We start from the raw sequence: 15,048 nt of genomic DNA, 5'->3' as shown, positions 1-15,048 counted from the left end.
ATTGAAAAATGGCAGTACTACTTAATTCCAGGATGATCATCTAGTTATTGCACATCTAAGTCACTCAATCAAGTATAAGAAGGAAATAAAAAGAAAAAAAGAAAATATCCACACGAATCTCCATGTAAGATCAATGACTTAGGACTTAGATATGCAATACTTATGACACATCTAGATGTGATTTAGCAAAACTGTATCTAATAACTCTCAGGTCCTAAGTAAACATGTACATCTTATCCCGCAAAAAAAATGTACATTAGATTCTGCAGGACCAAAAATTTCTTATAGAAATTGGTAGCAAAAGTAAACATCTCCCTATCCCCTGAAAATAACCGCTTCCTCTTTGAGATTGCACAAAATCATGCTATGAATAGCTAGGATTTTCAAAGATTCAAATAAACCATTTTGTTTTGATAATACAATACTCCATCTGTTCCTAAATATAAGTCTTTTTTTAGATATTTCAATATAGACTACATACAAAGCAGAATGAGTGAATTACACTCTAAAATATGTCTATATACATTCGTTTGTAGTCCGTATTGAAATCTTTAAAAAGCCTTGTATATTTAGAAACGAAGAGGTAGATAGATAGCTGAAAAGTGAAATATCCAGAATACTATCGGTACCTGCGATGATCGAGTTCCATCAAATTACTATCAGAAAAAACCTTGAGACGGAGAGCTTTTAATTAGCTGCTAGTACAATGACGCCATGCTGGAGTGGTAGCCGAAGACCACGAAGTCGTCGTGCTTCTCCTTCCCGACCAGCTCCGCCACCGTGGTCGTGGCGTCGGTACGCATGTCGTACCGCAACACCTCGCGACGCCACACATTCTCGTTGTCAACTCCGCCACCCACTCGGCGGCGCTGCGTGAACCCGATCCGCACCGCCAGGCCCAAGACCTCCTCCGCGCCGACGTCCACTCCCGCCGGCACCACCGACCACAGGAAGCGCGACGCGGGGGGCGCCATGCCAGGGATATCGTCCCAGCTCCTCCGGTGCACCATCTCCCACCGCGCCGGCGACGACACATTGCCCGAGGCCGAGGGTGACGATGACAGCGCCCACACGGCCAGCAGGGCGGGGCTCGCCGACACCATCCCGATCCGCCCGTGCCACGCCACCAGCTCTCTGCTGCCCTCCATGAACCCTCCTCCGTCGACCAGGGAGGACGGCCTCTTCCTCCCGTGCGGCGGCGGCGGCGGCGGCGGCGGTAGCAGCTTTCCCGCCGCGTCGGCGCCGTAGTTGTACCAGAGCACGTCGCCCCGGCCGCAAAGCCAGTACGAGAGCCCGCCGAGGTGTAAAGCCTTGGGCTGCACACCGCCGTACGGCGGCATCAGCACGGTCGCCCACGACGCGCGCCACCCGCGCGAGAGCGACGAGAAGGAGAAGATCCAGAACCTCCACAGCTCCATGTTTGCCCGGGCGGGGACGACGAGGTGGTAGCTTTCCTTGTGCGCCGTCGCCGGGTCGTACGCGAGGCACGCCCTGAAGGCGCCCTCGCCGGAGTAGGGGACGGTGCGGAACGCGCGCGTCGCTGGGTTGACGACCCAGAAGGTGCTGCCGGTGGTGACCAGAAGAAGGCCGCTCGTGGTAGAGCAGAGCCGGAGGTGCTGCCGGTGCGCGCCGACGACGGGGAAGAAGGACAGGCCGGCGTCCGGCGGGGCGACGGCGGCGGCCGCGGCCCCGGGGGTGAGGACCTCGAGCCGGCCCTGGTGGAAGCGGGCGAGGACGCCGGAGGCCGGCGAGGGGCACTGCGCCTGCACGCGGGCGAAGACGGGGTCGTGGAGGATGAGGCGGCGCCACGCCTTGCAGACGGGGGCGAGGCGGAGGAGCAGCCGGAAGGGGAGGCGGGCGAGGATGCTGTAGTGGATCAGGTCGTCCGGCAGCTGCGCCGGCGGCGGCGTGATCTGCCGGTCCGGAGAATCCAGCCGCCGCCGTACTATCTGTCGACATCGGTCTGCATCGAGGTTCCACTCCCAGCCCTATCTTTTCTGTTGGCGGCGGCTTTGTGAGCTTGCGTTGCTGTCAGTCTTGGGACAATTTTGATCTTTGTGTTATCATGCCTTTGTTAGGCAAGAATGCGGATATATATAAGATAGTTTGTATCCTTGCTTATAACTCGGAAAACATTATTAACAAATTTCTCCTTTGCTGGACTTGCAACTGATATATGTAGCTCGCTGTCAAATCAATAGTGTAGCATATTTCAATTTTTTGGGTGATTGTTGTAGGAAGCAAAATTCTCCTTTGGTGGAGTTGCAACTTATACAGTGATAGAGGCAAGGGTTCCGATCTTTCGATGAGATGATAACTATCGATTTAGTGGAGACGACTTTGACGATCCGACTACAAACGTGCACGACGTTGCGCCTTAGTAATCGCTAAACCAATCTCCTGAGGTTACCGACGATGCCGGAAACACGGTCAGCCTGACCACGAAGGTCTATTCCTGCAGGCAATCGAAGAATGAGCAACAATATGATAAAGCAATCTGAATATTGCGAATATAGATGAAGTATTGATAAAGGTGGGGATCCGAAAGCGGTCTTGGTCTGGTCGTTGGACACAAACAAAGTACACGAAGTTGCAATGGCTAACTTTTAACTAAACAAATCCTCAGAAAAAAGCTACTTATATAGGAGCAAGGGGTGGCGTCCAAGGAGGTGGGAGGACGTCCCAAGGCAGCCTAAAACTAACCCTACGTCGTACAAGGCTCATGGGCCCAAGTGGAGGTGATGCAACACCTTTGGACTTGTTGTTTGACTCGGATTCTGCTGCAGCGTTAGATTGTTTCATCGATATCTCAATGCTCAGGACGAATTTGAAGGTGATTCCAATTGGGTTGGAAAGAGCATGAAATCTATTTTCCAACAAAAAAATAATCACCCAATTCGGAGTCCGTATGAAAAAGTTGTTGACGTTTTGAGTCAGGTATGTCTGTACAGTCCGAGTCTGAATTCAGAACGTGAAAGACTTGGACTCTATCTTCTCTTGGCCCAAAAGTGACGTGAGAGGAATTTTTGAACAGAACCTAATTTCTCCTTTTCCCTTATCTTCATATGTGGATTGGACAAATGTCTCATACACCTGCAATTAGACAAAACACAAAAGTGTGTGAAATATTTTTGTTCTGGATGACATAAATAAATTATTGCATAGTTTGCATTAGAAATCACCTCACAAATATACATGTATGCAATATTTTTGGTCATATCCAAGGTAGTCATGTCCTCATTATCCTCCCCTTCTTGAAAACAAAGCCGTCATCGGCGTTGCTTAATCTGAAATGTGGCTAACAAAAGAGACAAGGCGTACATGTTGTACATGTATATGTCATCCATTTTTACTTCCCTTGGTTTTTGCACAAATGACACATGTATACATGAGTAATTTTCATAGTTTGTAAAATCTGAAGCCGTATTATCACAAGAAGTAGAAGGCACGAAAATATTGCAACTCAGTTTGCACATATAAGTGAAGCTCTCAAAGGATTGACAATGTTCATCATTAAACCATTCCAACATTGGTGAATAAACCTTACTTGCATCAAATTTACATGCTACAACATGCTTCAATAAGAAAACACGCAATAATTCATTGGATATAGAATCATCACCAAGATTAGAGGTCATATCAAAATGATTAAACATTGGTTCTTTTGCATCAACAGTTAATTCAATAGGTGCACTCAAAATTGTTGGTATGTCAATTATTTGATCACATGACGCATTCACGACAGTAACAAGATTCTCTAAAATAGGTGGTGTGCTCAAATCAACAAGTAACTCAACACATGATGCATTCAAGTTAACTAGGCATGCATCATTCTCATGTGAAGTTATATCATCAATACCTTTATTGTTACCTTGTCGCAAAGACGTAACTGATGTAGGTACGGACGTTGACAATGTACCATACTCTTGAGATGATGTCACGCTCACAATCCGAGGTGGGGCTGCTCTAGTAGGTGCAACGATGAAGGAACCAACCGGCGGTGGTGAGCACGAACTGGAATAGTAGTTGTTGTTGTCACCCAATGCATCCTCCTGTATCTGTCTCTCAAAGGTACAAGCACGAACATACATACCAGTAATGCAACGAGGAATATACAGAAATCTTGCACGGATATCATGGTTCAAACCATCAAAAAATCTATTCATTGTATCATCCTCAGATTCTTCCATGTCACAGTGATGCATATAAGATTTGAACTCTTGGTAGTAAGCATGAATAGTCTTACTGCCTTCTTTTAATTGTTCCAATTTGCGAAGCAATTCACGATGGTAGTAAGGAGGAAAAAATTGTTGTCTCATTACAGCTTTCAAAACTTTCCAAGTTGTGGGTTGGTTATCAATGTTTTTCTTACAATCTACAGTCCACCAAGCAGAAGTAAAACCAGTAAATGCTCTAGTGGTAGCTCGTACTCTATCAAGTTCAGAAAAATCATGATGAGTAAAAACTTGTTCTACTTCAAGCTTCCAAGCTAGACAAATAGCAGGATTAAATCTACCCTCAAATAACGGTAAAGACATAACCTGACCATGTGTATTTGTGTGCTGTCCCAACTCTCGTGATGGTGAAGACGTGTCCGTCATCCAAGAACTTCTATCTCCGGAACCTGACATGATTAGTAGAAATAAGAAAGAGAATTCGAGAATAATGTTCCTATGAACTACTAGGATGTGGTTGTAAAGTGCTTACAGTAAAGCAAATATCAATATCTTACAAGTTCTTACCATGCGGCAGGTGGTGACAGGCAACCAGCGGTGTCAAATAACTCCAAAGATTGTGTAAAGCGATTGCCAGGGGAACGTACGTATACACGGTGTAGAAATATTTGGAGCTGGGTTGGCTATATATGGTAGCAAAAGATTAGCAATAATCAATTCAGAGATGCAATATTGAATAAACGCTCAACGACGGCACTATGCTGGTCCTAGGCTAGACCGGACTAGAGACGCGAGCCTAGAACACTAATGAGGTCACGCCGTAGCACAACTAGCATCAATAAAGGATATGAATTAGCTCTGGACAGCAAAATATAAGTGAAGATCACAATAGCCGTAAAGATAATGATGTGAAACAACAGCCAAGCATCATATATTAACAACTTTCTCTCCAACTTTCCTATGGAAAAATTTGTGCCAATTTTTTTGATATTTTTTTCAAGAATGATACTGACTCAAGCTTTCAAACGCAAAAGGAATCACTCAATTCTGAGTTGATATGAGGAGTCAAAAAATTCTAAAACTGGATTGAAAAACTGGAATAAGCTGTGTTCGTGAACTTCGGAGGGAAAATGACCTATTTAGAAGCCGATTTTGAGGTGCCAAATATTGAACTAGCCTCTGCAACTATTAGATGCGGCTCGTCTCTAACTTTCATTTGAATACTTGCGGAGCCAAAATGGAATTCATATGAGGAAGTTATGCTTGTTTTATTGAACAGTGCACAAAACAGATTCCATCCGAATTCAACTACGAGATTGAGTCTAGATAAATCTGAATTTTATTTTTTTCTTCTCTTTTTGTTTTTCCTCACACTTTTTTCTTTCTCTTTTTTCTCTAACTTTTTTTCTCTTGTTTTTTTTCTCTCTTTTTTTCTCTCCCTCCATCTTTTCAAAACAAACTAGATAAGATACAGATTGGATCTAGCGAAGATGTGAACGACCTCAACTATGATTGTGATGTTGGGGAACGTAGCAGAATTTTAAAATTTTCTAAGCATCACCAAGATCAATCTATGGAGTCATCTAGCAACGAGGGAGAGAGGAGTGCATCTACATACCCTTGTAGATCACGAGCGGAAGCGTTCAAGAGAACGGGGTTGATGGAGTCGTACTCGACGTGATCCAAATCACCGAAGATCCTAGTGCCGAACGGACGGCACCTTCGCGTTCAACACACGTACGGAGCGAGGACGTCTCCCACGCCTTGATCCAGCAAGGAGGAGGGAGAGGTTGACGAAGAGGCCTCCAACAGCAGCACGACGGCGTGGTGGTGATGAAGCTGCAGTACTCCGGCAGGGCTTCGCCAAGCTCTTATGGAGGAGGAGAGGTGTTGGGGAGGGGAGGGGCTGCGCCTAGGATGTTCTCTATAGCCCTCTCCTCACCCCTCTATTTATAGGGGAAAGGGGAAGGGGGCCGGCCCCCTCTAGATGAGATCTAGAGGGGGGGCGGCGACCAAGGGGAGGGGGGCTTGCCCCCCAAGCAAGGGGGCGCCCCCCCTTAGGGTTTCCCCCAACCCTAGGCGCATGGGCCCTAGGGGGTGTGGCGCCCCAGCCCACTTGGGCTGGTTCCCTTCTCCATACATCCCATAAGGTCCTCCGGAAGAAGTGGACCCTCCCGATCGACCCCCGGAACCCCTCCGGTGGCCCCGGTACAATACCGGTGACCCCGAAACTTGTCCCGATGGCCGAAATAGCACTTCCTATATATAATTCTTTACCTCCGGACCATTCCGGAACTCCTCGTGATGTCCGAGATCTCATCCGGGACTCCGAAAAACTTTCGTGTTACCGCATACTAATATCTCTATAACCCTAGCGTCACCGAACCTTAAGTGTGTAGACCCTACGGGTTCGGGAGACATGCAGACATGACCGAGACGTTCTCCGGTCAATAACCAACAGCGGGATCTGGATACCCATGTTGGCTCCCACATGTTCCACGATGATCTCATCGGATCAACCACGATGTCAAGGACTTAATCAATCCCGTATTCAATTCCCTTTGTCTAGCGGTACGATACTTGCCCGAGATTCGATCGTCGGTATCCCGATACCTTGTTCAATCTCGTTACCGGTAAGTCTCTTTACTCGTTCCGTAACACATCATCCCGTGATCAACTCCTTGATCACATTGTGCACATTATGATGATGTCCTACCGAGTGGGCCCAGAGATACCTCTCCGTTTACACGGAGTGACAAATCCCAGTCTCGATTCGTGCCAACCCAACAGACACTTTCGGAGATACCTATAGTGCACCTTTATAGTCACCCAGTTACGTTGTGACGTTTGGTACACCCAAAGCATTCCTACGGTATCCGGGAGTTGCACAATCTCATGGTCTAAGGAAATAATACTTGACATTAGAAAAGCTTTAGCATACGAACTACACGATCTTTGAGCTAAGATTAGGATTGGGTCTTCTCCATCACATCATTCTCCTAATGATGTGATCCCGTTATCAATGACATCTAATGTCCATGGTAAGGAAACCGTAACCATCTATTGATCAACGAGCTAGTCAACTAGAGGCTTACTAGGGACATGGTGTTGTCTATGTATCCACACATGTAGCTGAGTTTCCTATCAATACAATTCTAGCATGGATAATAAACGATTATCATGAACAAGGAAATATAATAATAACTTATTTATTATTGCCTCTAGGGCATATTTCCAACAGTCTCCCACTTGCACTAGAGTCAATAATCTAGTTCACATCGTCATGTGATTAACACTCACAGGTCACATCGCCATGTAACCAACATCCAAAGAGTTTACTAGATTCAATAATCTAGTTCACATCACTATGTGATTAACACTCAATGAGTTCTGGGTTTGATCATGTTGCTTGTGAGAGAGGTTTTAGTCAACGGGTCTAAACCTTTCAGATCCGTGTGTGCTTTACAAATCTTTATGTCATCTCCCAGATGCAGCTACCACGTTCTATTTGGAGCTTTTCCAAATAACTGTTCTACTTGGAGCTATTCTAAATTGTTGCTCCATTATATGTATCCGGTATCTCTACTCAGAGCTATCCGGATAGGTGCTAAGCTTGCATCGACGTAACCCTTTACAACGAACTCTTTTGCCACCTCCATAATCGAGAAAATTCCTTAGTCCACTAGTTGCTAAGAATAACTTTGACCGCTGTCCTGTGATCCATTCTTGGATCACTCTTGTACCCCTTGACTGACTCAAGGCAAGACACACTTCAGGTGTGGTACACAGCATAGCATACTATAGAGCCTACGTCTTAAGCATAGGGGACAACCTTCGTCCTTTCTCTCTATTCTGCCGTGGTCGAGCTTTAAGTCTTAACTTCATACCTTACAACTCAGGCAAGAACTCCTTCTTTGACTGGTCCATCTTGAACACCTTCAAGATTATGTCAAGGTATGTGCTCATTTGAAAGTACCATTAAGCGTTTTGATATATCCTTATAGATCTTGATGCTCAATGTTCAAGTAGCTTAATCCAGGCTTTCCATTGAAAAACACTTTCCAAATAACCCTATATGCTTTCCAGAAATTCTACATCATTTCTGATCCATAACATATACTCATCAGAAATTCTATAGTGCTCCCACTCACTTCTTTGGAAATACAAGTTTCTCATAAACTTTGTATAAACCCAAAATCTTTGATCATCATCAAAGCATACATTCCAACTCCGAGATGCTTACTCCAGTCCTTAGAAGGATTGTTGGAGCTTTGCATACTTATTAGCATCTTTCAGGATTGACAAAAACCTTCCGGTTGTATCATATACAACCTTTCCTCAAGAAAATCGTCGAGGAAACAATGTTTTGACATCCTATCTGCAAGATTTCATAAATAATGCAGTAATCGCTAATATAATTCCAACAGACTCTTAGCATCTCTACGAGTGAGAAAGTCTCACCGTAGTCAACTCCTTGAACTTGTCGGGAAACACCTTAACGACAAGTCGAGCTTTCTTAATGGTGACACTTACCATCATTGTCTGTCTTCCTTTTAAAATCCATCTGTACTCAAGAGCCTTACGACCATCAAGTAGTTCTTCCAAAGTCTACACTTTGTTTTCATACATGGATCCTCTCTCGGATTATATGGCCTCGAGCCATTTATCGGAATCCGGGCCCACCATCGCTTCTCCATAGCTCGTAGGTTCATTGTTGTCTAGCAACATGACTTCCAAGACAGGATTACGTACCACTCTGAAGTAGTACGCATCCTTGTCATCCCACGAGGTCTGGTAGTGACTTGATCTGAAGTTTCATGATCACTATCACAAGCTTCCACTTCAATTGGTGTAGGCGCCACAGGAACAACTTCCTATGCCCTGCCACACACTAGTTGAAGAGACGGTTCAATAACCTCATCAAGTCTCCACCATCCTCCCACTCAATTCTTTCGAGAGAAACTTTTCCTCGAGAAAGGACCCGATTCTAGAAACAATCCCTTATTGCTTTCGAATCTGAGACAGGAGGTATACCCAACTGTTCTGGGTGTCCTATGAAGATGCATTTATCCTCTTTGGGTTCGAGCTTATCAGCCTGAAACTTTTTCACATAAGCGTCGCAGCCCCAAACTTTTAAGAAATGACAGCTTAGGTTTCCCTAAACCATAGTTCATACGGTGTCATCTCATCGGAATTACGTGGTGCCCTATTTAAAGTGAATGTGGTTGTCTCTAATGCCTAACCCATAAACTATCGTGGTAATTCGATAAGAGACATCATGTTATGCATCATATCCAATAGGGTGCAGTTATGATGTTCGGACACACCATCACACTATGGTGTTCCAGGCTGTATTAGTTGTGAAACAATTTCCACAATGTCTTAATTCTGTGCCAAACTCGTAATTCAGATATTCATCTCTATGATCATATCATAGATATTTTATCCTCTTGTCACGACGATCTTTCAACTTCACCCTGAAATTACTTGAACCTTTCAATAATTCAGACGCGTGATTCATCAAGTAAATATACTCAATATCTACTCAAATCATCTGTGAAGTAAGAACATAACGATATCCACTACACGCCTCAACACTCATTGGACTGCACACATCAAAATGTATTTCTTCCAACAAGTTGCTTTCTAGTTCCATTTTACTGAAAACGAGGCTTTCAGTCATCTTGCCCATGTCGTATGATTTGCATGTCTCAAGTGATTCAAAACCAAGTGAGTCCAAACGATCCATTTGCATAGAGTTTCTTCATGCATATCTACCAACAAACATGGTTCGCATGTCTGAATCCTTTCAAAAATGAGTGAGTCCAAAGATCCATCAACATGGAGCTTCTTCATGCGTTTTATACCGATATGACTTACGTGGCAGTGCCACAAGTAGGTGGTACTATCATTACTATCTTTTGGCATGAACATGTGTAACACTACGATCGAGATTCAATAAACCATTCATTTCAGGTGTAAGACCATTGAAGGTATTATTCAAATAAACAGAGTAACCATTATTCTCCTTAAATGAGTAACCGTATTGCGGTAGACGTAATCCAATCATGTCTATGCTCAACGCAAACACCAAATAACAATTATTTAGGTTTAACACCAATCTCAATGGTAGAGGGAGCGTGCGATGCTTGATCATGTCAACATTGGGAACACTTCCAACACATATCGTCAGCTCACCTTTAGCTAGTCTCCGTTTATTCCGTAGCTTTTATTTCGAGTTACTAACACTTAGCAACCGAACCGGTATCTAATACCCTGGTGCTACTAGGAGTACTAGTAAAGTACACATCAACACCATGTATATCCAATATACTTCTATCGACCTTGCCAGCCTTCTCATCTACCAAGTATCTAGGGTAATTCTGCTCCAGTGGCTGTTCCCCTTATTACAGAAGCACTCAGTCTCGGGTTTGGGTTCAACCTTGGGTTTCTTCACTAGAGCAGCAGCTGAATTGCCGTTTCATGAAGTATCCCTTTGTGCCCTTGCCCTTCTTGGAACTAGTGGTTTCACCAACCATCAACAATTGATGCTCCTTCTTGATTTCTACTTTTGTGGTGTCAAACATCGCGAATATCTCAAGGATCATCATATATGTCCCTGATATATTATAGTTCATCACGAAGCTCTAGCAGGTTGGTGGTAATGACTTCGGAGAACTACCACTATTTCATTTGGAAGATCAACTCCCACTTGATTCAAGCGATTGTTGTACTCAGACAATCTGAGCACAAGCTCAACAATTGAGCTTTTCTCCCTTAGTTTGCAGGCTAAGAAAATCGTCGGAGGTCTTATACCTCTTGACGTGGGCACGAGCCTGAAATCCCAATTTCAGCCCTCGAAACATCTCATATGTTTCGCGATGTTTCAAAACCGTCTTCGGTGCCTCAACTCTAAGTCGTTTAACTGAACTATCACGTAGTTATCAAAATGTGTATGTCAGATGTTCGCAACATCCACAGACAACTTTCGAGGTTTAGCACACTGAGCGGTGCATTAAGGACATAAGCCTTCTATGAAGCAATGAGGACAATCCTCAGTTTACGGACCTAGTCCGCATAATTGCTACTATCAACTTTCAACTAAATTTTCTCTAGGAACATATCTAAACAGTAGAACTGAAGCGCGAGCTATGACATAATTTGCAAAGATCTTTTGACTATGTTCAGGATAATTAAGTTCATCTTATGAACTCTCACTCAGATAGACATCCCTCTAGTCATCTAAGTGATTACATGATCCGAGTCAACTAGGCCGTGTCTGATCATCACGTGAGACGGACTAGTCATCATCGGTGAACATCTTCATGTTGATCGTATCTACCATACGACTCATGCTCGACCTTTCGGTCTTCTGTGTTCCGAGGCCATGTCTATGCACATGCTAGGCTCGTCAAGTTAACCCTAAGTGTTTTGCATGTGTAAAACTGTCTTACACCCATTGTATGTGAACGTAAGGATCTATCACACCCGATCATCACGTGGTGCTTCGAAACGACGAACTTTAGCAACGGTGCACAGTTAGGGGAGAACGCATTCTTGAAATTGTAATGAGGGATCATCTTATTTACTACCGTCGTTCTAAGTAAACAAGATGCAAAAACATGATAAACATCACATGCAATCAAATAGTAGTGACATGATATGGCCAATATCATATAGCTCCTTTGATCTCCATCTTGGGGCTCCATGATCATCTTGTCACCGGCATGACACCATGATCTCCATCATCATGATCTCCATCATCGTGTCTTCTTGAAGTTGTCTCGTCATCTATTACTTCTACTACTAAGGCTAACGCTTTAGCAATAAAGTAAAGTAATTACATGACGTTTAAGTTGACACGCAGGTCATAAATAAATAAAGACAACTCCTATGGCTCCTGCCGGTTGTCATACTCATCGACATGCAAGTCGTGATACCTATTACAAGAACATGATCAATCTCATACATCACATATATCATTCATCACATCCTTTTGGCCATATCACATCACATAGCACACCCTGCAAAAACAAGTTAGACGTCCTCTAATTGTTGTTTGCATGTTTTACGTGGCTGCTATGGGTTTCTAGCAAGAACGTTTCTTACCTACGAAAAACCACAACGTGATATGCCAATTGCTATTTACCCTTCATAAGGACCCTTTTCATTGAATCCGATCCGATTAAAGTGGGAGAGACAGACACCCGCTAGCCACCTTATGCAACTAGTGCATGTCAGTCGGTGGAACCAGTCTCACGTAAGAGTACGTGTAAGGTCGGTCCGGGCCGCTTCATCCCACGATGCCGCCGAATCAAGATTGGATTAGTAACGGTAAGCATATTGAACAAAATCAACGCCCACAACTACTTTGTGTTCTACTCGTGCATAGAAACTACGCATAGACCTAGCTCATGACGCCACTGTTGCGGAACGTAGAAATAATTTAAAATTTTCCTACGTGTCACCAAGATCAATCTATGAAGTTATCTAGCAACGAGGGAGGAGTGGATCTACATACCCTTGTAGATCGCGCGCGGAAGCATTCAAGAGAACGGGGTTGATGGAGTCGTACTCGTCGTGATCCAAATCACCGATGATCCTAGCGCCGAACGGACGGCACCTCCGCGTTCAACACACGTACGGAGCAGCGACGTCTCCTCCTTCTTGATCCAGCAAGGGGGGAGGAGAGGTTGATGGAGATCCAGCAGCACGACGGCGTGGTGGAAGTAGCGGGATTCCAACAGGGCTTCGCTAAGCGCTGCGGGAGGAGGGAGATGTGTCACGGGAGGGAGAGGGAGGCGCCAGGCCCTAGGTATGGTTGCTCCTCCTTTTCCCCACTATATATAGGGCCAAGGGAGAGGGGGGAGGCGCAGCCCTTGCCCCTTCCTCCAAGGAAGGGTGCGGCCAAGGGGGGGGAGGAGTCCATCCTCCCCAAGGCACCTCGGAGGTGCCTTCCCCTTTTAGGACTCTCCCCTTTTTCTCTTCTCTTGGCGCATGGGCCTCTTGGGGCTGGTGCCCTTGGCCCATATAGGCCAAGGCGCACCCCCTACAGCCCATGTGGCCCTCCCCGGGGCAGGTGGCCCCACCCGGTGGACCCCCGGGACCCTTCCGGTGGTCCCGGTACAATACCGTGACCCCGAAACTTGTCCCGATGGCCGAAATATAGCACTTCCTATATATAATTCTTTACCTCCGGACCATTCCGGAACTCCTCGTGAGTCCGGGATCTCATCCGGGACTCCGAACAACTTTCGGGTTACCGCATACTAATATCTCTATAACCCTAGCGTCACCGAACCTTAAGTGTGTAGACCCTACGGGTTCGGGAGACATGCAGACATGACCGAGACGTTCTCCGGTCAATAACCAACAGCGGGATCTGGATACCCATGTTGGCTCCCACATGTTCCACGATGATCTCATCGGATGAACCACGATGTCAAGGATTAATCAATCCCGTATACAATTCCCTTTGTCTAGCGGTACGATACTTGCCCGAGATTCGATCGTCGGTATCCGATACCTTGTTCAATCTCGTTACCGGCAAGTCTCTTTACTCGTTCCGTAACACATCATCCCGTGATCAACTCCTTGATCACATTGTGCACATTATGATGATGTCCTACCGAGTGGGCCCAGAGATACCTCTCCGTTTACACGGAGTGACAAATCCCAGTCTCGATTCGTGCCAACCCAACAGACACTTTCGGAGATACCTGTAGTGCACCTTTATAGTCACCCAGTTACGTTGTGACGTTTGGTACACCCAAAGCATTCCTACGGTATCCGGGAGTTGCACAATCTCATGGTCTAAGGAAATGATACTTGACATTAGAAAAGCTTTAGCATACGAACTACACGATCTTTGAGCTAAGCTTAGGATTGGGTCTTGTCCATCACATCATTCTCCTAATGATGTGATCCCGTTATCAACGACATCCAATGTCCATGGTCAGGAAACCGTAACCATCTATTGATCAACGAGCTAGTCAACTAGAGGCTTACTAGGGACATGGTGTTGTCTATGTATCCACACATGTATCTGAGTTTCCTATCAATACAATTCTAGCATGGATAATAAACGATTATCATGAACAAGGAAATATAATAATAACTTATTTATTATTGCCTCTAGGGCATATTTCCAACAAAAGAAGCATGTCACCTGCATGAACGCCAAACAGATCAACCCATTGCTCAAAGATCCCGACCACGAAAATGGTGCAATTGCCCCGATTCTTACCCCATTCTCGCTGCACATGTAGAACAGACGATTCTGGTTCCTCGGTGTGTGAGAAACCCTCTGATCAACGCCCTCCCAGCACTGCGGACAGACAAAGATAGGCATGTCCACATGCGCCCGGCTCTGCATCCGCGAGGTGGCGCGGGAGCTTGAGGAAGAAATGGAGCTCGAAGCCAAAGGGGATCTCAACGCCGCCGCGCCCTCCATAGCTAGCTTCCCACCGCCGTGCTCTCTCTCTCTCCGTGGTCACCACCATGCTCTCTATCGCCGTGGTCACTGCCGCTATCTGTCACCCGCTTATATAGCACACCCGCAACGACTCTCTGCTCAAGGGCTCTCTGTTGGGTCCCACAAGCCACGCGTGCAACGGTCTGATCGTCTACGGCGTCTCTGTCGCCTAGTCCCACCTATAAGGGCCGAGTCAAAAGGTTGACCTGACAGAGACGGCAGAGTTCACAGAACGAGTTGGTGCGCACGGACTAGGGGCAAAACTGAGCACGATTCGCATCTGAGGGCAAAACTGAGCACATGGACACCACTAAGGGCAAAAGGATAATTAACCCTTAGATATGTGGGTGGACCGATGCTTAGGTGTTATTCTTACTTGAACCAACCTCCTACTTATGA

At 45.5% G+C, this 15,048-nt stretch overlaps 1 protein-coding gene across 1 annotated transcript; it reads right to left on the bottom strand.

Annotated features, from left to right (window-relative positions):
- Positions 1–14,628, bottom strand: LOC125516775. Its single transcript, XM_048682092.1, has 2 exons — positions 14,422–14,628; positions 1–1,988 (listed from the first exon to the last, which is right to left on the bottom strand). The coding sequence occupies exons 1-2, from the start codon at positions 14,626–14,628 to the stop codon at positions 699–701; spliced, it is 1,497 nt and encodes a 498-aa protein (XP_048538049.1). The 3' UTR covers positions 1–698.
- Between the last annotated feature and the right edge of the window lie 420 nt (positions 14,629–15,048).

Source organism: Triticum urartu, chromosome 6, assembly GCF_003073215.2.
Source record: "Triticum urartu cultivar G1812 chromosome 6, Tu2.1, whole genome shotgun sequence".
Classification (NCBI taxonomy): domain Eukaryota; kingdom Viridiplantae; phylum Streptophyta; class Magnoliopsida; order Poales; family Poaceae; genus Triticum; species Triticum urartu.
Note: the sequence above shows the minus strand (reverse complement) of the source record. Positions and strands in the feature narration are given on the sequence as shown.

What these genes read in the sequence shown, in the direction of transcription:
- LOC125516775 (XM_048682092.1), bottom strand. Translation starts at nt 14,628, where the DNA reads ATGGAGGGCGCGGCGGCGTTGAGATCCCCTTTGGCTTCGAGCTCCATT. An exon ending in ACATGTGCAGCGAGAATGGG is followed by an intron (nt 1,989 to 14,421) that starts GTAAGAATCGGG and finishes CAGAAAAGATAG; the next exon opens with GGCTGGGAGTGGAACCTCGA.